Raw genomic sequence first — 24594 nt, forward strand, 5'->3', positions numbered from 1 at the left:
AAGTAAACAATATGGAAGAAAGGGGGAAAGTGTTAAGAGAATTTCATGATTAATTTCATCGCGTCGCCGGAGACCAAAGCGCACATGTGAAAATCGGTTCCGTCGTACAAATCATGGACAATTCACCGAGAATGATGTGGAAAATAGCAGTTGTAGAAGATTTGATCACCGGGAATGATGGAATAGTGAGAGCATTCAAACTTCGGACATCAAATGGACTGATTACCACGAGACCAATTGTGAAACTGGTACCATTGGAAATATGAACTGTAATTGTTAAAAGTGTTTTTTCAATACCCTTTTTATGAACAATACATGAACAGTAATTGCATTTTGCAGCCCCCAGAATGTTGTGAATTAGTTATAGTTTCAGTTTAGTATTCTAACGTAACGGTACCCAAATTGCACCGAGTACCCAAATTGCACCTATTTAGCAAAACGAGCAGCGAAAATCTTACAAGATTTCATAGAGACTAAAAAATTTGTATTTTTATGATTTGATACTAGGCACATCTTTCAACATAGGTAAAACTATTTAGATATGCACAAAACGTTCACAGTATTTATCAACAGATGAAGTATTTACTGAAAAAGCAAAATGTACTGAAACGTCGCCATGCGACGTCATCAAAACGTCATCTTTTTAAAATGAGCAAATACAATATGTTACAAGTATCCATTTAAAAAATAATGAAGAGTAAGCATGGACTAATATCCAATTGTTCAAAATATTTGAAGAAATAAAACAAAAGCTCTGTTATTAGACTTTTGACGATGTGAATTTAAGCATGGATGCAATTTGGGTACTCCTCATTTCAGAATCATTGATGGTTTGGAGGTCAGTTTAGACCAATTTTTCTATGATTCCATTTGGAATAAAAATCAAATTAGTGTACCTTTATAATAAAGAAGGATACGGTTACAAAATAAACACAGAATGGACATTTTTGTCTTTATCATAAAAAAACGAAGATGAAAAAACTGTCAAAATAGGTGCAATTTGGGTACCGTCACGTTATACTCTTTTATTTGCTTAATGTTTTACCGCCATTTTGACGTAACAATAGGCCCGCAAAGTCGTCACTTGGTATATCTTAGACTCTAGTAAAGCATACGAAGCATTGAAGACGCTTTTGTGTTTACTCGCCTTTATTATCGATACGTCCAAAACAATGACCGCCTATGATAGCTGCTGTCAGTGTTAAAGTGTAAATGACCGCCTTTGATAGCTGCTGCCAGTAATACAGAGTTGGTGACTGCCAAAAACTTAACCCATTCAAAGTTGAAAAGGGAAAATTCAAACAAAATCAAACTATTTTCTACAGATATTTCTTCATTAAGAAGAAATTTTAAAAATCCATAAATGTTAGACAAAGTTATGTCTGACAAAATTGACCATAGACTAAAGGTAAATGTTAATTGCTCTTGTGCCATGAGATGTCAAAAAAGTGACATGATCTGTGTCGCTTGATGATATAACCTTGTTTTTACAAATAATAATACATTTGTATCAATAACCAAATTGTCTTTGTTATTCCGAATCTCATTTAAACTTAAGTTAAATAATAACTAGAACCACCCGCGAAATCGCGGACATTTACAGCTTGTAAACTGTTGTAGGATGAGTTTTTGTAAAAGATTTTATGTCTGGAGAATTTCATAAAAGGTATCAAAAGTCCTCTCCCTTTTTTCCAAAGTCCGTTTGTTTCCATTCTGTTAAATTCCATTATTTTCACGTTTCTGGCCTCAACCAACAATTATTCTTCCCCTTCGCTACATTGCATTTTTTTGTTTTAACATAATCCAGAAAACAAGAATGTGTCTAAAGTACATGAATGCCCCACTCGCTCTATCATTTTCCATGTTCAATGGACCGTGAAATTTGTTAAAAATTGATCATACTGTAGAGTACGAAGACTAGGGTACATGTATTTTCATGTATTTTATTATGACGTGTGATAGACATGTAAGTCTAGTACATAGACCTGTAAGATATTTTTGATGTATGTTTTAAATTGGTATTAATAAAGCATACTGTTTAATATTCTGTATTTTTTTATGTAGGTTATTATGTAGGAAACAGTAACTGTGTGAAATAACTTGTATTATACTACTTGTAATGCTTGTAGTCTGGAACATATGATAATTGAAGCAAATAAGTTTTAATTAACATTTAATAAGTATAGTAAGAACAATTACAATGTTATGAGTTTTCTAAAAATATTGAATTACTGTCATTTGCATATATTTGATAAACCAGTTGAAGTTCATGTAATAATTTACCAGTTCATAGTAATAATCCACTGAATAATCCAACTGTAGGTATTGTATTTTTGTGATAACCCAATTGTAGCAACTGTAGTAGATCGTAGTAAATCGTAGTAAATTCCACGCACCTGTGCTTGAATTTATCAATGAAATATATTGACATGCGCAGTAGAATCCATGTGTCACTTGGGACGATTGTTCAATAAAAACACTATTTTTACGTGTTGGCAACTGTTTTCACATACTTCTTGTAATTCCTTTTAGTATTTGTAGTCAACGTCTTCAATGTTTTGCAGATGTTAATGCTCATTATCCTTGATATTTATCATTTTGGTCCGCCGGTGACACACATAACTTTTTGCAATGTTGTTTACGTATTGCGACTTCCGGTGGCGCTGTATATATTGTTGTATTTTTAGTTACCATAGAAATTTGTTTAGTACCATGCAAACTTTGTTTATTATATAAAGGTTACTTAAATTGTATATTATTGTGATTTTTGTAATTTGTTTAAGAATTCAAATATTTGGTTGGACGGCAAGCGCGCGATCCAACAATCCAACCACCCAACCATCCAACAATCCAACAATCCAACATTGACGTAATTTCGACGCTTGGTCGTCAGTTCTGCTTAAACTTTTGGTTCTTACAGTTGGTATTTTTATTTGCTCGTTATTTATTTTAGTCAAAATGGTTAATTTTTCTAAGAAACTTCATTTATTTAAAGGTTAAATTGTAAAGGGAAATAGTAAAGTTTAATAGCGTTTTCAAAGTTTAAAAGGAATATTTCATTTTAGCGGACTCTTTAAAGCTTTATTTCTAGTTTATCTTTTAAAGTTAGGGAGCTACCATTTGATTTTTATGGGGGGGCTAGGATGAAAATTGAAAAAAATAGGCAGGACAGGAGTTTTGAGTAAAAAAAAAAGGCAGGATGAGACACTTTGCAAAAAAAAAAAGGCAGGATGACAATTTAGGTAAAAAAAGTCAGGATAAACTAATAAAAAAAAAGGCAGGACCGAATAGAGTAAAAAATAAAAAGGCAGGACAGAGATTACAACTAAAAAAAAAATGCAGGACAAAAATTTTCATCCTAGCCCCCCCATAAAAATCAAATGGTAGCTCCCTTAGGATTATTGAAATTGTTCATTGAAGTTCATGTTTACTGTTAACGTTTGTCATTTTGTAATAAATAGGATTAAATAGGAAAACATTTGACAAGTAAGGGATAATTTCCTAAAGGTCTGGAAATTATAATAAACAATACAGTTTAGGGACGGTGCATTATTTATCAAGCAGGGGGGACCGGTGCAAATGGTAAGGGGACATGTACTTTTTTCAACGTGCAAAGTAGTGGGACCTGATGATTTTTCATTATCTTAATGCATGGGACATACACTTTTTTCAAATGCTTAAGTAGTAAACATTTTATTTTAATTAGCCCAAAAATACACACAAGAAACATTCAAACAGAAACAGAATATGATAAATAATTTTAGTTTTGACTGGTGTAAATCAGCCCATCTAACTAAATTAAATATTGATCTTACAAAATTCAAGCTTATTAGGTAGTTTGATTTATTGCTGTGAAATGAAAGAATTTAATTTTACAATAGGTAAAAATAAAAATTATTATATAAATTCAGATAGGCATCTTTAATTTTTTTTATAACTTTTTCAAATCAACTTGGATTTTCATCAAACTATGCAGCTATCTTTGATATATATTAAGCTTACTGAATCCCAGGTCATTTTGTTTTTTGTTGTATTGCTGTCAAATTCAAGAATTAAATCAGTCTTGGCAAAAAAAGCTAGAATTTGCATTTCGAACAAAATAGAGATAGTACACTTTAATTATTTAAATAACTTTTTCAAATCAACTTGGATTTTCATCAAACTATGCAGCTATCTTAGATATATATTAAGCTTACTGAATCCCATGTCATTTAGTTTTTTTTGTTGTATTGCTGTAAAATTTAAGAATTACAGTAATCTTGGTAAAAAAAAGCTAGGATTTGCAATTCAGACAAAATAGAGATAGTATACTTTAATTTTTTTAATAACTTTTTTAAAACAACTTGGATTTTCATCAAACTATGCAGCTATCTTAGATATATAGTAAGCTTACTGAATCCCAGGTCATTTTGTTTTTTGTTGTATTGCTGTAAAATTTAACAATTAAATTAATCTAGGTCAAAAAAGGTAGAATTTGCAGTTCGAACAAAATAGAGATAGTACACTTTAATTTTTTTAATAACTTTTTCAAATCAACTTAGATTATCATCAAACTAAGCAGCTATCTTAGATATATATTAAGCTTACTGAATCCCAGGTCATTTTGTTTTTTGTTGTATTGCTGTCAAATTCAAGAATTAAATTAATCTAGGTAAAAAAGCTAGAATTTGCATTTCGAACAAAATAGAGATAGTACACTTTACTCATTTTAATAACTTTTTCAAATCAACTTGGATTTTCATCAAACTATGCAGATATCTTTGATATATATTAAACGTACTGAATTCCAGGTCATTTTTGTTTTTTGTTGTATTGCTGTCAAATTTAACAATTAAATTGTAAAGTGTACTATCTCTATTTTGTTCGAACTGCAAATTCTAGCTTTTTTTTACCTAGATTTATCTAATTCTTAAATTTGACAGCAATACAACAAAAAACAAAATGACCTAAGATTCAGTAAGCTTAATATATCTCTAAGATAGCTGCATAGTTTGATGCAAATCCAAGTTGATTTGAAAAAGTTATTAAAAAAATTAAAGATGCCTATCTTAATTGCAAATCCTAGCTTTTTTTTACCAAGATTACTTTAATTCTTAAATTTTACAGCAATACAACAAAAAACTAAATGACATGGGATTCAGTAAGCTTAATATATATCTAAGATAGCTGCATAGTTTGATGAAAATCCAAGTTGATTTGAAAAAGTTATAAAAAAAATTAAAGATGCCTATCTGAATTTATATAATAATTTTTATTTTTACCTATTGTAAAATTAAATTCTTTCATTTCACAGCAATAAATCAAACTACCTAATAAGCTTGAATTTTGTAAGATCAATATTTAATTTAGTTAGATGGGCTGATTTACACCAGTCAAAACTAAATTTGAAGGTCAAGACTAGTCGAGAATGTTAAAATGATTGTCAAAAACATTTATATCACAATAAATATTGTTGCTTTACGTTATTTAAGGTACAGATTGTGTTTTTATTCACTCAATATATTCATGATATTCATGGGACACATACTTTTTTAATGAATAGAGGTCATGGGACATAACTTTCTTTCCTATCAGATCAGCATGGGACAATACTTTTTTCCAAACAGGTTTTGGGATTTGCACCGGTCCCCCCTGCTTGATAAATATTGCACCGTCCCTTATGTATGGTATAAGCTGTATTTCATTGTTAGTTATTCAGAAAAGGCTCTGAATATATAACTAATAATAATAAACATGTTTTATGTAACTGGTGAGGTATCAGTTACAACTATATACAAAAATGTCAGAAAGAGGTATTCTGATTAAATTCACTTGAAGTTAGGATTTTCTCTTAGGTAATTTATTTTCTTAGTAAGATAGCAGAACTCAGCCTTTTTATGTATTTTTCTGACACACCAACATATTATCTCTTGAGTGTAGAGATAAGTTAATAAATATCTCTTGAGTTTAGAGATAAGTTAATGAATATCTCTTGAGTGTAGAGATAACTTACTACATGTATCATACTGAATAGGTTCTTGTCATATCGTCTTAGTCTATAGTTTAAGTATATTTACTAGTTAAAATTGTTGTTTATCTTGAATATAAATGAAAATATATGATTCTAGAAATGAATAAAAGATAGAAACTTATTTACGTGACTTTTAGCAAATGCCTATATTATACTGACCAGCTCATATCTTGTCATACTGACTTTGTTATTTACAAACTACTCATAATTTGAGTAAAAACTCTTGGGTCGAAGCATTTCAAGCCCCTGCCCGCTACAATACCATAGGGAACATGTGTACAAAGTTTCAAGTTGATTATACTTCAACTTCATCAAAAACTACCTTGACCAAAAACTTTAACCTGAAACTTGCACTTTCATTTTCTATGTTCAATGGACCATGAAATTGGGTAAAAAGTCTAATTTGGCATTAAAATTAGAAAGATCATATCATAAGGAACATAAGTGTCAAGTTGATTGGACTTCAGCTTCATCAAAAATTACCTCGACCAAAAACTTTAACCTGAAGCGGGACGAACGAACGAACGAACGGACACACAGACCAGAAAACATAATGCCCCTCTTCTATTGTAGGTGGGGCATAAAAATCAAAATTTTGCTACTAATACTATATTTTAATCATGTCAAGGCTCCTATTATGGATAGCCATTAAAATTTAATTGGTTTGTTTTTTTAATTATTTTTTTTTTAAATCATACCAATCTGAAGACTGAGTTGTCGAACAGTTCCTTAATGAAATTAAAGCACACCGTGTTGACCTAGGGGGCTTAAAAAGTAAAAATAAACATCTGATTAGGAGTAGAGGCTATAAGATGACATGAAAGCCATCTCCCCCGCCCCCAAAAAACAAACCATCATGACCATATAGAACTTTTTTCTTACTGAGAACATTTAAATTTCAAAACCTGGTTTATAATCATTATGGCAAATTGTCAAGCACATCATTAGCATGAATTGACATAGCAAGATAGCCCATTGAGGATATTGAGTCTGTATATTTGAAGAAAGATAGTCTTAAATTTACATGACTCATATATATCCAATAACCCTAAATACCACAGACTGAGAGCAACAATTTTGAAAACATATAAAGCATTTGTAAAGGGGCTCACTGAAGGCCAACTCTGGATGTGGGATTTTCTTGCCATTTCGAAGACCAATTGGTGACTGGCCTTCAGATGTTTTCTGCACTTTTGTCAGATTGTTGTCTCTTTGACAAATTCCCTATTTCCATTCTCAATTTTATTAATTTTTTATCATATAGATAGAGATTTCTTATTGTTTTTTTCTTTTTATTTCACAAAAATTGCTGCGTTTGTTCACTTTCTTAATATATTTGATTTGATTTCTGTGTTTTAACGCACTTTTTAGCACCACACTTTGGCTATTTCGTGGCGGCCAGTTTTTATTGGTGAAGGAAGCCGGAGTGCCCAGAGAAAACCACTGACTTTCGATTGAAAACTGACAATCCTAGTTAATTAAGAATGGAGATGAGTCACAGGCACTTGTCTCAGAAAAAAAATTCCTATATACCTTAATATAAAGGTATATAGGGGAAATAAATTCTGAGATGAGTGCCTGTGAGATGAGTGCACCCAAATGAGCAGAGTTCAAACTCACAACCTCAGTGTTGACTGGATAGTGATAACAGTAGTCACTAATTAGACCACTCGGCCACCGTGGCTCCTCTTTCTACATTGTAGGTTTATAGGTTAGACAATACTTGGTCGAGTTTTATGAAGATTTAAGCCCAAGGCGAGGCTAAGGGCTAAAAATCTTCATAAAACATGACCAAGTATTGTCTGACCAATTTAGAACATATTCACACTTTCGATTGACCTTACAAAATTATCCTTTCCAATTGTAATATTCAAATCTAAATAACAGTTCACTATTTATAATGAAGTGGAAGTAAAACATAGGTAATGATCATTTCACTGAATAGCACTGACGTAGCCTGTGAGGACCAAAAGGATTAATTGTTTTTCTTCTGCTTCAAGTAAACTTTAATATTAATATATTTTGAGATTTTTTACATCGAGATGACCGTGAGGTCATTCCGATGTATTGCTATCGCCCAAACTTCAATTATGCAAATTAGTTTTGGGTTTTCATTATCTAGTGCAAAATAACATTACTTATTGCTTGTTTTAAGTTCATTTTTTCAATGGATACTCCTAAAAAATTTTTTTTTAAACACCAATTAATAATATGAATATGTTTTGTCGTTAGATATATATATAATGTTGAATGGCTATTTATGGCTTCAATATAATTCTATTGTCTATTCTAATGTCTTTATTAAACTATAAACTAAACCCACCAAGTAACATGTACCTGAAAATAATATAAACAAAATAATAGAAAACACAGTAGTTAACAATCTAATCCTTTTTTCTTATCACTAGAAATCTTAATGTCTAAATAAAAATGAAAATGAAGGCAATTAAAATGTTATAGTATCAAGTATTTATCTGATCTTTCTTCTCCTTTTTTATTATTATTGTCAGTTCAGTTGCACTAATTACAAAAGGCTTGAATTCAAAAGTCCTTTTTCAAAACAACGTAGGATGTCTTGTCCAGACGCACCATGCTTTGTAAGAACATTAGCGATTTGTTCATTAGTCTGAATCCATTTTACTTCTTTAAGCTCTCCACCTTGAAGCAATTGCTTTATTGCATTGATCTCCACCCTCAATCTCTTTTCTCCAACAGGTTTATCAGAGTGTATTGCATGATAAAGGTCTTTGTTATCAACGAAACAATCTACTGGAGTATGCATCAAATCGTTCTCATTATGCATTAATTCCTTAAACAGAGCTGCTAAAGATATAACACAGTCCACACCATCAGCTAAGGCCAAGGCTTCACTTGCCAAAGTACTACGTACAACCCTTCTTAATTTCTTAGACTGCCAAGTGATTGGGTTCACTTTACCATCATCGCCCATCAAAAGCACAACATGACCACCCTGACTTCCACCATCTGGAAGATTTCCAAATGATGCATCACTGAACAAAATAAATTTCACATTATGTCCAAGATTCTGGAATTGCAGTGAAACGGGATCGTTTTGCACCTTCCTAATTATCTTATTGACTATCTTTAGATCTTCAATAGTGCTAGACTTAATTTTTGATGAAATAGCAGCAACATCAAATGCAATGTCTGGACGTGTTTGCCTTGCTAACCATGATAATTGTCCTATTTTTGACCTCAATAGTGTCTGTTCTGATGATGAAAGAGGAGATGTTTTAACTCTGTCTTTATCTATTAAAACAGTCTTCAACATTCTGACATAGTCTTGCTGGCTGAGAACAATAGTTTCATTTTCTTGGTTGAGGTCAAGACCCAAATATTTGAAAGACTCACAGGATTCTTTCCCTACCATGAACATATCCCTAATTCTGGACACAACACTTTTCTCAAAGGAACTGGATCCTGCCCAAAGAAAGTCATCTACATGAACTGCTACGACACCAGTCAAAACTTTTTCATTATACCAATAAAATATTGCTGAATCAATTTTGGACACTGTTCCTCCACAATCTAGCAATGTTGCTTTAACTTTTTCGTACCACTTTAAGGATGCATGACCATATACACATTTGTTAAGGCGCCAGACTTTACCAGTTGCTTTAGCTTCTTTAGGAGGTCTCAAGTAAACTTCTCTTTGCATTTTCTCTCCTTGAAGGAAAGCAGTTTTAATGTCCACTGAATTAATTGACCATCTTTTACTAGCAATAATTGATAAAATTAGTCGTAGAGACTGCTTTTCACATGTTGGCGAATTCTTTGGTATCTCATCTAGGCTGTCTTCTTCAAAACCTTTTGCTACCAATCTAGCTTTTCTATGAAATTCGTTCTCTAATTCTTTCATAGTATAAACCCATCTTGTTGAAATACAGTTTTGACCATTGTCTTCAACTTCTTCATATACATTGTGCTTTCTCCAGTTATCCAGTTCTGCCTCTCTAGCCTCAGTAAAATCAATATCACTTAAAAGTACATCTTCATTCACGTCATCTGACTGGTTAACAACTTTCAAATCATTGACTGTTCTTAGATCAATTGATATCTGATCACCTCTCATATTTTCTGGCTGATTGTATTCTATATTGTACCAGCTCTTTTTAACAGTTGTAGCCTTTCCTGCCCTGCCTAAAATTATTGCTTCTCTTGTGTCATTTTCACCAGGGATTTTAAAATTCACTATCTGATCCTTCTTTAATTTCATACAATCATTTGCCTGGGACTCAGGATTATGTTCCATACTTTCCTCATGTATATCATTCTCTGCCTGATTTTCCAAATCAAAACTGTCTCTCCCTTCAGATTCAGGACCATCTTCACTATTCAAACTACCATTCAAGCTACCAGCATGACTATCATCTTGATCAGCATTTTCGTCTGCAGATTCTTCAACATTTTCTCGGTTTTCATCATTCTCAGCATCATTTTGATGAGGCTCTTCATCATCACTCTCATAGTATACTAAGTCATGATCTGGTTCAGTGTTGTTATATGTTGCAGCTTGCGGCTTACGCACAAGGGTTGACTTTGCTGTATGCTTATGAATAATCTTTTGTTTTCTTTCAACATCAATGTCTCTTTTTATTCTACTTTCATGTACACGCACATATGTACCTCCATATCTTACAAAAACAACTACGTTATCTTGACCAATTACCCAGCCTGGTCCTTTCCACTGATTGTCTCGTAGGAAGAAAACTTTGTCACCATTTTTGAATTTTTCTCCTGAAGGCCGGATTTGCTTACGTAGTGCCCTTCTTACTTTCTCAGAGGATTCTGCCGCAATAAATGCTTTTCTCGATTCATGTAAGCCAACTAAATGCTTTCCCATAACATTACTAATTGTTGTACCTTCTAATGCAGGAGGCTTGTTAACTATAGATGATGGCATGTTTGGGTTCCTTCCAAAAACTATTTGATATGGACTGTAGCCATAGACATTCAACAAACTGTTCTTAGCATGAACTGCCCAACTGAGGGAAGTCTCCCATGAAAGGTTAGAGCTCTCTCTCATTTTATTGATTGTTTCTGTAAGCGTTGCGTTGTGTCTTTCCACTACACCATTGGACCACGGACTATATCCTGCTGTTGTTTTAACTGACATGTTCAAGTTTTCTGCCATGTCTCTAAATATCTGTGAATTAAATTCACCTCCATTATTTGTGTAAACCCCAACTTCAGGTGCACCATAAACACCAACCCATATCTGCATGAACTTATCTACAATGATTTTAGAGTCCTTTCTTCTGATGATTGCAGCTGCACTCAATCTGCTAAATAAGTCAATAACATGTAGATAATAAAAGTTATGGTCAATTTCATGAAGGTCAATTGCCACAATTTGATTGAAATCATTTGCATGTGAAAAGGCAACCACTGGTTTAGCTTTTGGATGCTTGAACTTATGGCAAATTAAACACTTTGTGCAGATATCTTTAAGAATGGTCTTTGTTTCAGAATCAACAGAACCAGCACTTTGCAAAAGGGATAAAAGTTTATCTGATGATGCATGTCCAAACTGCTTGTGCAACTTTAAGAGAATTTCCTTTTTCTTCTTAAAAGATAATTTTGTATCAATGATCAAAACCTCCTCACTCTCATTTTTATTTTTGTTTGTGCATTGCTTGTCTTTAATGTTGATACAGTAATGACCACTTGAAGTTAGGTTTACATCCACTAACTGTCCAAACATGGTAACCTTGTCATAGCTGAGATCTAGGATAGTGCTTGCTCTTTTCAGAGAGGTTTTACTTAACAATAATGGTATTTCACAATCCACCACTTCTGTTTCAATTGAGCACTTAACTGACCCAATTAGTGCTGGAATTTTCACTTTCTGATATGAATATACTGTTTGTCCATCACCAAATTTGAATGGTACATGACTTTCATTACAAGTAAGTTGATCAAGTCCTGGATCAAGGGATTCTACAAATTCGTATAACCATTTAGAACCACACACTGTCTTGGAACATGCAGTATCAATAACTGCAGCATTGTAGGCTTCTGCAACAAACACTGTTAGAGGCTTAAATTCTTGTGCTGAGGTAAATAATGTTATATTTACAATTTCATTTAACTCATCACTCTCATGTTCTGTTAAATTCACATCGAGCTGCTTGTGAGGACAATCCTTGACCCAATGAAATTTGGAATCACATATTTTACATCTTGAGACATTTCCATTGAAGACTGGATTCATTTTAGTCTTAAGTCTACTAGAGTTGGTTGATCTATCAGGTCGATTACGAGGAAAATTTCTTCTTGAACTTCGACCTCTCTGATAATACCCATCACTAACAAAAGCTGATTCTTCTTTAACAGTTACAACAGAGTCTTGTTCTCCAGGAAAATTTTGAGATTTTGATGCAAATATCCTATTCAAAGCAGATTTCATTGTGTCGAATTTAAGGTCAGAACATGCAGTTAATGCCAGCTGACGATTACTTTGACTTAACCCAGCATTGTCAAGAAGTTTAAAAGCTAGAATTGCATCTGGGAGTAGCATTTCATATTTCTTACATTTATTGTATCTCTGCTCAAACTCAATGATATAATCAGACATGCTTACATCATCTACTCTGTGGAACTTATCAAATACAGTATATGCAGCATAAGCCTGATCTATTTTATCCTTCTCAAAAAGCTTGTCCAACTCAGTTATCAGCTTATCTACTCCTTCATCAACATTTAAATCACTGGGATCTACTTCTAGAGCTACTTCCCTTGGTTTTCCTTGTAGCGACAAAGCTAAAGCCAAACCTCTCTTCTTCTTATCAAGATCTGTCACGAGTTGCCACATTTTAACTTCATTTTTCCATTGTTGATAACTTTTATCTTTGGTCAAACCTGGTGGGTTCTTGTAACTAGGTGCTGTTGCCATCTTTATAAGCTCTGCTACCACTGTTGAATGGCTATTTATGAGTAAAAAATCATTGATAATATCTATGCACACGTACCGAAAACTTGTGTTAAAGTTTGCGGAAGAATATCTCAAGAAAGTTTTGCGACACTCCCGGCAAGGACAGGTAATCTGTAATTGTTTTTGCAGGAAAATATGAATGGTTTCTCATGTATCCAATCTTTTTAGATTTTTTTTTTTTACAGAAGAGTGTCAACCATGCACTTGGGTCAAGATGCGTATTAGTTTCTCCATAGGCCATAATGGTAACGTTTTCTTCTGTTGCTCAGTCCATATCGTTAACATGGATATGTGTGAGGGCTCCTTTCGAAGCTTAGACATTTTGACATATGTGGTTAAATTTTCGGAATACGAAGTGAGATTACTTTTCCCGTAAATTAGCAAACCCCGAGTATCCTTTTGTGATGCGGCTTCTCATGGTAAAAAATCCCATTTTTAGCACAATAAGTTCTTTGAAAATTTAATACTTTGAACACATTTAATAGCTCCATAGATTTTACACATTTATTCTGTGTTCCCCTACGTTTAAATTAACTCAAATGGTTAAGCTCAGTCACTTGTTTATCATAGAAAAGTGTCAAATATCACAACACAGGAGATTAATTGTTTACACGTGACTTTTGAGTTCCTCATTTCAAGGCGCATTAGGGATATTGTCCCACTTGCACTGCACTATTATTAGAAAAGTAGAATAGAATGATATAAAAATGGATGAAAATTATATATACATATAACTGTTATATTAATATAATATGTAACAACAAACCAGTGTATAATCTGGGACTATTATTATATCAGTATAATAGTCCCAGGTATACTGATTTGTATCACTACATTATAATAGTTATTATGATGCGGTTGAATTTCCTGTCATTTATTCATCATCCACGCATGAACTTGTCTCAGAAAAAAATATATCTCTGTACATTAACCTCAGTTTTAGGTATAGATGTGGTCTTTTTCTGTGACATGTGCTTTTAACCATCCACAAGAACTTGCGGTCATCCGATGTTCAGTACTTTGATTTATTTTTATTATTAAAAAGCACACAATGTTGTTGTTGTACAAAAATCCCCTTTTTGATTTTTTTTTTATAATTATAAAACTCACTGTATAAATATTTGAATTTAGACCAGTTAACATTAGATGCTTACTTTTTATAGATAAATTTACATGTCATGTGTTTTTCGAAAGAAAACAAAACAATTTGCTTTATATATCAGCAGTCTGGCATTGTTTTCTTGAAAGAAAAAAAAGATCACTCAAATATCAGGCATATAAATTAAATAAATATTATTTTACCTACATAGTTACCTCCATTTAATTTTTTCTTTATTCTAATAATATATTGTGTACCATAAGAAAATGTTTGAAAATTTGCAAAATTCAAAATGTTTTTGTTTCAATCTTTTTTCTTTCATCTTCAAGCAGTAGGCTTTTATTCCCAAGGAAAATGCCTCATGGGATTGTACACTTTGTTAGTGCAGTTATTAAGAGTTCACTTTCATAATTAACCTACAATGAAAAGTCATTCATGTATAGCATTTCATAGTGCATGGAAAGCCATGTACTATGAAAATTAGAGGGAAAAAAACTTACTTGTCATTGGACAAGAAGGGATGTGTATGTTCTAACAACTTTTAGATTCAAATAACATTCCTTCCTTCTTCTATCTTGTGATCTCGTGATGTATAATCACAGGTATATGTGAAGTGGAAATGTGAAATCTAGCAATATTTTTTTTCTCAAAAGATCCAAAATTATTCTCTTTTTTCAATTCAAACTTTAATATCATTATACTAAGGCTTTTCTACCTCAGGAATTGATTACCTTAGCTGTATTTGGCACAACCTTTTTGGAATTTTTGGTCCTCAATGCTCTTCAACTTCGTACTTTATTCGGTCTTTTTAACATTTTCTTATTCGAACGTCACTGATGAGTCTTTTGTAGATGAAACGAGCGTCTGGCGTGAATATAAAATATGAATCCTGGTATCTATGATGAGTTTAATAATGAAGTATCTTAATATTACAAAGGAATTGGTCCGGTGAGACAAGATATATGTAGGACTCTAAAATGCGATGGTACTCTAAATAATGGCCAAATTGGTAATTTAGGTGTGACAAATTATAAATCTATACGTCCTGTATATGATTTTTTTTTTAATTCGGGCGTATCAAATATTTGAATTATTGGCATAACTCTACGTTCACACAGTCTATTACTAATGTGAACACTCTTCCTTTAGAGTCGTCATTGTAAATTACAAATACAAAATTCGTTCATTGTGTAACATTTATTTGCTTTTGTTCATTTTTAATTTAAAAGAGAGAGAAATGCAATGTTCTTCGAGCTTTCTCCTTTTTTCGCAGCGAGTACAAATACAGGTTGTATTTTCTGTCTATGTTCACACTAATGTTTTACAAGACAATTTATGTTTTCAGCATTAAAAAAAACCAACTTTATTTTACCAACAACATTTTAACGGGGCCTGCAAAGTAAACTACAAAAAAACACCATGCATAAACAATGATTTCAATGTATCTGTTAGCTTCTTTTAGAAACAAGATAAAGGATACTCATCTGTATACTTTTGTTTCTGTATAGTAAAATTGACGATGCAGGACACAAGTCCTTCTTCCAGCACCCGAATAAAAAACACATTTGCCTCAGTCGACAAAGCACGGTTAGGTTTAAATTAAGTAAGTCATGACCATTTTGTTTAAAGTTGTTAATCAAATATTCTACATTTATCTTTTCATATGTTCATTTTTTTGTTTGTATAAAGACTGTTCACATCATAATCCATAATACGTTTATTAAATCTATACTTTCGTGGACCATCGCACTTTAGCATGTGTAGGCACCGCACTTTAGCTAAGACCAACGCACTTTACCTTGACCTAGAGTCCTATATATGATTTTCATTGTCTACAAGTAGAGTCCCTAGTGTGAACAGTGTATAACTTGCATATATTTTTTCATATACCCTCATATTTATCTATATATGTTTTATGCATACATATATAAGAAGGGAGAAAAAACTAAATGTAAAAAATTTGTAAGGGTTCCGAGGAACCCAGTGTCTCGCCTACTTTTGTTATTAATCACAGGATCAACAAAAATGAGAAAAAAAAATCAATAAAAAAATTTGAGATCTCATAAAAATGTTTAACCCGTCGCAATTTTGCACCTGTCCCAAGTCAGGAGCCTCTGGCCTTTGTTAGATTTTTAATTTTAGTTTCTTGTGTGTTCTTGGAGTTTAGTATGACGTCCATTATTCCTGAACTAGTATACATATTGTTAAGGGGTCAGCTGAAGGACACCTCCGTGTGCGGGAGTTTCTCACTACATTGAAGACCCATTGGTTGCCTTCGGCTGCTGTCTGCTCTATGGTCGGGTTGTTGTCACTTTGACACATTCCCCATTTCCTTTCTCAATTTTATGTCCAAGTTTGGTAAACATCAAGGATAGTTTATGAATCTTATAAATTTTTTAAAAACTTTAAATGCAGACTGTATGTAATGTTCACTGAAAGAAAAACTAAGTCCATTCAGTCAGGATTCTACTTCGTCAAAATTATCTCCCCATTACGCCAGTTTATTTTTACAATCGTAGAAATGGAAGCCATTGTAGCGATGACGCACTGCCAATTTATCTCTTAAAAACCGATAAATTTATCCACATAGCACAATTACGATGCTTATATGTCAGTTGTATTTTAAAAAACAAAGGTATCTACTAACTAATGAGCATCAGTTAATGTTCTTCTTTTGCATTGAGTCAACTTAAAACTATTGTCTGATCGGTTGTCAGGTGGAATTTTAGAAAATTCATAAACATTTAAAAAATTCTAATTAAATATTAAGTGGAAGGGCAGACTAATATTTTCAGTGGTTGAAGACTTTAAACCCTAATTATCACACACAAAAAATTATGTTTTATCAAAGATATGCAAAGATATGCATTTTTACCATCAAACTTAAAAGACTGTCTTCAAGTACTTTTAGTAAAAAATAGCTATTCGAACACACCTACTCTGATTTTGTGATTCATTAGAAAGGTATTTCACTTGACACATATATTTCATCTTTTAGTACTGTGAATTTTTTATGTTATAAAGTCAACCTGTAGCCTTGATATATAACCAGATATGTCAAAGCGACATGAATGGCCTGTCCCAAAAAGTTAAAAAATCTGCAATTTCAATATAAACACATGTGGACACAAACATGATGGTAGTCTCACATATCAAAAATCAGCTCAAAATCTGGAGGGGAATAGAGAAAAAAGTCTGTATAACTGTGATTTTCAATAATTTATCAAAGTCCAAAGCCCATAATTTCAGTGAAAATTAGCGGAGCGGAACGAAACTTAAGCTTGACCTATAACTCATCAGAGTTAACTCACATACCAAAAATCAGCCCAATATCTGAAGGCATTTAGAAAAAAAGTCTGTATAACTGTGATTTTCAACAATTTCTCAAAGTCCAAAGCCTGTAATTTCAGCAAAAATTAGTGGAGCGGAATGAAACTTAAACTTGATCTGTAACTCATCATGGTTCACTCACATACCAAAAAATCAGCTCAATATCTGAAGGCATTTAGAAAAAAACTCTGTATAATGGTTTGTTGCGGAATGACGGAATTGGGGAATTACGGAATGACGGACAAGGGTAAAACTATATGGCACCGACAACTTCGTTGCGGGGCCATAAAAATAATAGAATCTGAAGCGAGATGATGTATCAAATACTCTTACTTTATACGTTTTCAAGCAATCTTATTAAAAACCGATCTCTCATCGCTCCTGTTTCTGATATGTCGCGTGGGAGATCTAACGAAACCCGCTTTGAGGTCACATGTGAGTGACCTCGTAGGTGTGTTTTTTTCGACTAATGAAATTGAGTCTTCCACGATCTTGGAAGTTTAACGTAAGGCAAAGGGATGTAACTCATTTTATTTACGACGAAATCGTCAGTCATAATAATTCCTAAACTTTTTTGATTGGCTTATAATAGGTCGTCAACTCATTTGCATATCTTTATAAATTCATGACTTTTAGTTCACTCACATGTGACCTCAAAGCCGGTTTCGTTAGATCTCCCACGCGACATATCAGAAACAGGAGCGATGAGAGATCGGTTTTTAATTAGATTGGTTTTCAAGATGAAATATTTAACTCAAACACGCCCTAACAGAAAAAGGTATGCTCTATTTTCTCTTTTCGATACAATTGTTACCCATTTTGGGGAATTTTTTCTCGAGTCACATAATTGAAGGGCAGACACGAAAATTACTGAACTAATGGATTGATATGTTCTGCGTCCATGGTAATTTTTGTTTTTAAATCCATTTTCTACATCCAACTTGATAGATACCCATGTCGTCAACTTGATATCTTAGGTCGTGTTCACATTGACCTAAACTCGGTGTTGTGTAAGTGTAACTCACACGTTAACTAAACAAAATTACGTTCCCATTGATAAAACTCAATGTTTACATGTAGTGTAAATCATGTTTTGTCTACATGCAGTCGATACTCGATGTAGGCCTTGTGTAGATTAAGTGTACACAAAACTAGGCATTTAAAACATTAGTTTCACCTGTATATTTAAGGAAGAATTTTTTTTTTGAATAGTATTGATATTTATAACAATCATTAATAAAGTTCTTTACAGAAATATCTGTCTAAACTTGATATATTTATTTGTTTTTTTTTTTTAAACTTAACGTAGCTTTGTTAAGCCCTTATCAAGACTCAAAGCAGCATCATTGCCGAACACATAATTCATTTGAAAATTTAGGTCTTTCCGAATCGACTTGACTTGCACAGAAATGTTTGCCACTGGTCTTTACTCAAACAACGATTCACTCATAAATGCATTACTTAAAAAGTGTGAGGTAAATGTACTGTTTGTCTAGTACGTGTATCTCGGATCCGTTAAATTACCCTTAAAACTAAAAAAAAAATAAAATTACCCCCTCCCTTTGCCAAATACTCCTTGGAGAAGAAATACCATTTGAAACAATCAGAAAAGATAGGAATATAGTGATCCCTAATATATCATTTCTCTTCTCCTTCAATCTCTGTACCGATGTAATGCATTGGCTTTATGAGAATAAAAATATATATTCTTCGCCTGTAAGCACGCTGCTGCAGCCTACGTTTTCTAATGCTTAATTGAGACATCTTTAATATTTTTAAACTACTGCAAATCATCAAAATGGATTTCATAAAGAAGCAACCACTTAACTTAAAAAAAGGCGGGGGGGGGGGGTGTATTTTGTTAATTGATATGAGCCAGAAATTTTTCCGCACAAATGTTTTATTCCTGGTTTTTTTTTTCGATGCTGGTAATCAATTTTTTTCAACATTTAACACTATAATGTATGGGGAAACTCTTGATTTAGAATATTTTTGTATCATCTGTAGGACCTTTTTTTTATGGGGTTCGGAATATTTCCATCGAACACGGCCTAATTGTTCTGTTTAACTTTGTAATACTGTGAAAGTAATTCGTGGGTATCAATTTTTGTGGTTTGAGCAATATTGACATGTTCGTGGGTTTTTAAATTCGTGGATTTTTGTTTTCTAAAAAAAAAAAAAAAAGCCTTTAGAAACGAAGGTTTCAAATAGTCTGGATTGAATAAGATTGCAAAGTAAACATTGACCTATGTAAACCATAGTGATAACACTAATTCACCCATGATAAAGTGATCAACAGATTAAAGTCCATCAAAGGTGTTAATTAGGCCATAAACATGTCACATAAAGAAAACAGTAACATAAACAAATGCTATAAACGTATCTTGAATTGTCAAATAATTCTTATCAAAATCAAGCCCAGTATGAAATTATTATTTCCCATATGTAAAGAACTATGAGGAGACAAAATGAACACTTTATCATACTAGCATATCAATACTGGAAATCTGACTTTTATTGATCAAAAATATTTTTTATGCGAATTAAAAGATCAAAAGTTGTACAGTTTAGGTTATTAAAGATTAAATGGGTATAATCCTGCATGCAGTTGTAGTTCTGTGACTGCTATTTTAAAAGTATTCTCATATTTGGCGTTATTCAATGTATTCTCTAGATCATATCAGTAGTCAAACCTACCGATGGGGATCTTTCCATGTCTTGATTTGGACAATGGTTGTTATATTTCGTTGGACACTTAAATTCGTGGATAAAGTCATCCATGAAAACCACGAAAATTGGTACCTCAAGAATAAAAGTACTTTCACAGTAGATAAATTGAAAACTGCAAATGGTGTTTTTAAAGTAAAATACTTCGTAATTGAGCAGAAAATGTTCATTTTATTTGTTTCTATTAATTTAAAAAAAAATTGTTTACTATAGTAAACATTACAGTACCAATAAGCATTTATCGCCTTCTCTAACAAAGAGCTTCCATTCTTTTGTTCTATTTCAACCAGGTTTCTGCGTGCATTTATAAGTAAAATACAGATACACAGGTACACTAGATACTAGCTTTTAATCATAAACAAACTTCTGTCCAAGTTTGGTAAAAATCCAGGATAGTTTAAAAAAGTTAATAAAAGGAGTAGGTCCAGTAAGACCCCTTTTTGGCCCCAAAATATAGCATTTTTTCAAAATTGTTAAAATGTAATCTTTTAGTTATTAGTTTAGTTTATAGAACAGTAGAATGTTTTTCTGCTACATAAATATGGGCTGTTTTTGACAAAACAATGCACATATATCGGGCACTTGCACCATTATGTCATGCTAAATTACTGAAATCTTCACAATTCTAGCATTTTAGTTAAATTTTAGACAGTTTCTGTGTAAAACAAAAGTGGCCGCATTCGTGTTCATCCTTAATATTGAAATGTAAGTTGTATTTGATGATAATACATAACATATATAAATGTTGAGGATGAACAGGGATGCGGACACTTTCATTTTTGACAAAAACCATCCGAAAAGTGACATTTTCTGGAATATTTGGTAGATTTTTCATATTTGAGCTTGAATCGGATCCTTTTTTAATGCCTAATCAGTTAAAATCTTTCACATAAACTAATTGAATCAAATTAAATAGACAGTGTTTAAAAAGTGGTCAAAATCTTTCGTCAGATGAACCTGAAATTTGAGGCCAAAAATAGTCATTACCGGACCTACCGGTAAAAGCCTTTCAAAAACTTTAACCAGAGTGAATGTAATATATATTAATGTTTCCCATCAGAAAACTAAGTCCATTTATAAGTAAAATACATAAAAAATGGAACTTTATTTTTACAAATTTAACTTCTGGATACTATCTTTTGATCATACACAAGCTTCTGCCCAAGTTTGGTAGAAATCCAGGGTAGTTTAAGAAAGTTACCTGGTATTGAAATTTCAAAAACTTTAACCACAGAGTGAATATTTGTGGATGCTACCAAAATATTAGGGCATACATTTTGAAGTAAATTTGTGATTTTATACAGTTTGAAACAGTAAAAAATTAGTATATCTGAAGCTGTTAAACTGAATTACAGACCCTGTATCATAAAATTATCCATGTAGAGTGCCGCTGAGATAGACTTTTCTGTAATTTTGATATAAAATGTCCCAAAAGTAGTTCACTACACAGTAAAAATCATTTTTGGATATAGCAGATTTTTTTAATTTGCAATTTTTGTCCAAAAGAAATAATTTTGTTCTCAGTCCAATTATGTGTCATATAATAAACATGCTTGAAATATGTCTAAAGACAGGTAAAAAACCTCATTTGGTTAGAAGTAACTTAGCTGCTGACCGACCCCTACAATGCCAGTATTTGAAAATCAACTTATATAGTTAAATGGATCATACAAACCTTTTCTATTTGTTCTTTGTACTTTTGTTCCATGTTCAACTTTTCTTGTACCAGTTTCATTGTCTGAAAAAGCGATAGCACACACTTAAATGTTTTGCCAGATTTATTTACCATGATAGAATTTATGTTTACTGTGAGTATCCCATACACTTAACATTTTCAATGATAAATAAAAATAAGGTCAAGGTCAAATGAACCATGCCAGACAGACATGTTCAACTTACAATGAATCATTCCATACACCAAATACAGTGAAGCTATTGTTTACAGTATCTAATAAACAAACAAGACTATATTAATAAATACTTAATATTGACCAATGAACCATGAAAATGCCAATTGTTGGAATCCAGACAGTATCAAGCTTCATATTTGTGTCCAAACTTGTTTGACTTCTTCCATCGTATCAGGTTGCGCTCAGTGAAGCATTTCATTTTTATTTTAAAAGGAGCATAACCTTAGAGCAGTAATAAAATGTATAGGTTTCTGACACAAAATAAATGTCAAGATCTTACAAATCTATTGCCCAATACTGTGAAATTAAATATTCTTCTTGAAAACTTTCAAAAAAAAAAAAATTTGAACCCCAAACTTTTTTAATCCCCCCTTGGAGTAATTACCCCTACACTCAATCCTAGCCTTTCCTTTGTAGCATGGAACCTTGTAGTAAAATTTCAGAGAGCTCCATACTCTTAAACACAAGTTATTGTCTGGAAACTAGAACAAGAGTGCACATGCTGGTATGTCTCGCCTCCTCTACTAACCATTGATATTATGTTGATAGACTTAGAGGCTAGATATAAAGCTTTATTACAACTGTCACATAAACTTAACATTAACCATGAAAACTAAACATTGACCAATGAACCATGAAAATTAGGTCAAGGTCAGATGAACCATGCCAGGCAGACATGTACAGATAACAATTCTTCCATACAACAAATATAGTTGACCTATTGCTTATAAATTAAGAAAAACAGATCAAAACACAAACACTTAACACTTAATAATGAACTGTGAAAATGAGGTCAAGGTCAAATCAAACCTGCGCAACTGACATATAGATCATAAAATATTTCCATACACCAAATATAGTTGACCTATTGCATATAATATAAGAAAAATAGACCAAAACTCAAAAACTTAACTTTGACCACTGAACCATGAAAATGAGGTCAAGGTCAGATGACAACTGTCAGCTAGACATGTACACCTTACAGTCCTTCCATACATCGAATATACTAGACCTATTGCTTATTGCTTATAGTATCTGAGATATGGACTAGTTGGAAAGGCAAGAAAGACAGCAGTAAGACAGCTAGGGGAAGCAGCAGAGCGTTCGTCTTGCTGGTTATGGCATCGCCGAGATGATCTGAGCTGGAAGACCTGAGGATAAAATGGTACAGGGTCGAAACATCTGGTGAAGGTTGGAACCATCTGAAGGCATCAAAGCACCGGCAGAGAGCGACAGGGATTCAGAGATGAAGGAAGATAAGCAGTCAAGAGAATATGACAGCAGAAAAGCAGAATACCACCAATTGTAAGTAATAATCATTTCTTCTGGGAAACCAGTGACCGTCAGGAAAGGCTGAATGGAGACTGGGGAAGACCAGTGACGCTGGAGAGACAGCTGACAGCCGGTAACAAACTGGTATGGGCACTTGGGGTCAGCTACCCTTAGTGTGGTTTCCGTGAGGGAACACCAAAGACAGCTACTACACAGAATAAAGAAGTATACCCCCAGAGTCTCCCGAGAGAGGGGGGGGGGGGGAAGGATGAGAGGCTCAACCAAACAGATCTAAGGGCAACGACTAGGAAACGGAAACGGACAACGACACAGATGATGCAAACAACCTTGACAGGAGAGAAGGCAGAAGCTAAATGTCGTTGTGGAAAGATCTGCAAGAACCAGAGAGGCTTATAGATCCACCAGTCAAGGTCTGGATGCAGTCGAAGAATTGTTAAAGAGCAGCGCACAGATTTTTCTGTTGAGACGCAGGAGAATCCTAGCCAGGACACAAACCATAGTGCAAGGAATCTCTCAGCATCAGTCACATTCCACGACAGCAGTCAAAGCTTGAACGGTGAGGAGCACATTACACAGCAAAGGCAAGAGACATCACATCAGAAAGAATGGATAGCATGGCCAAAGATGAACAGAACAGCGAAGCCCAATGAAGAGATCTAAACGATGATTTAGGGGTTATTCTAGAAACATCACTCCAAGGATGTGTTGAGAGGAGAATAGAAACACTGACTACACTAGCATATAACATCGGGAAGGAGAGATTTGGTGTTGAGGAGAGGAAAGAAAGGAGTAACACCAAGCAGACGCCAAACAGGAGAGAACAGAAGATTAAACAGTTAAGGAAGGAGCTCAAAGACCTGAACAGAAGGTACAAGAAAAGCAATGAGATAGAGAGGTTGCGAATAGCTTGCATTACAGACAGTGTTAGAGAGGAATTGAGAAGAACTACACGGGCAGAACAACTCAAGAATAGTAATAAGAAGAAAGCGAAAAATAGAGCAAACTTTATTAAAAATCCATACAACTACACAAAAACACTGTTGGGTGGAGAAAGAACAGGGCATCTGCATTGTAGTAAGGAAGAAGTAGAGAAGTATCTGCATGAAACACACTCAGACAAAGAAAGAGAGACACCTTTGGGATATTGCCCAAGAGTTGAAGAAGAAGAACAACCAACGACAGAATTTGAAAAAAAAGGAACCAACATGGAAGGAAGTTTGTGAGGTGGTAAAAAAGGCAAGAACAGGATCAGCACCTGGGTACAGTGGTG

The 24594-nt window shown here is 33.3% G+C and overlaps 1 protein-coding gene across 2 annotated transcripts in view; it reads right to left on the reverse strand.

Annotated features, from left to right (window-relative positions):
- The window catches only part of LOC143079711 (uncharacterized), a 66002-nt gene that overhangs the window by 31468 nt on the left and 9940 nt on the right, over window positions 1–24594 (reverse strand). For both annotated transcript variants that reach the window (XM_076255235.1, XM_076255234.1), the window contains exon 3: window positions 21797–21859. In XM_076255235.1, the coding sequence (XP_076111350.1) occupies window positions 21797–21859 (63 nt within the window). The remainder of the gene's footprint in view (window positions 1–21796; window positions 21860–24594) is intronic.

Source organism: Mytilus galloprovincialis, chromosome 6, assembly GCF_965363235.1.
Source record: "Mytilus galloprovincialis chromosome 6, xbMytGall1.hap1.1, whole genome shotgun sequence".
In the NCBI taxonomy this organism is placed as follows: domain Eukaryota; kingdom Metazoa; phylum Mollusca; class Bivalvia; order Mytilida; family Mytilidae; genus Mytilus; species Mytilus galloprovincialis.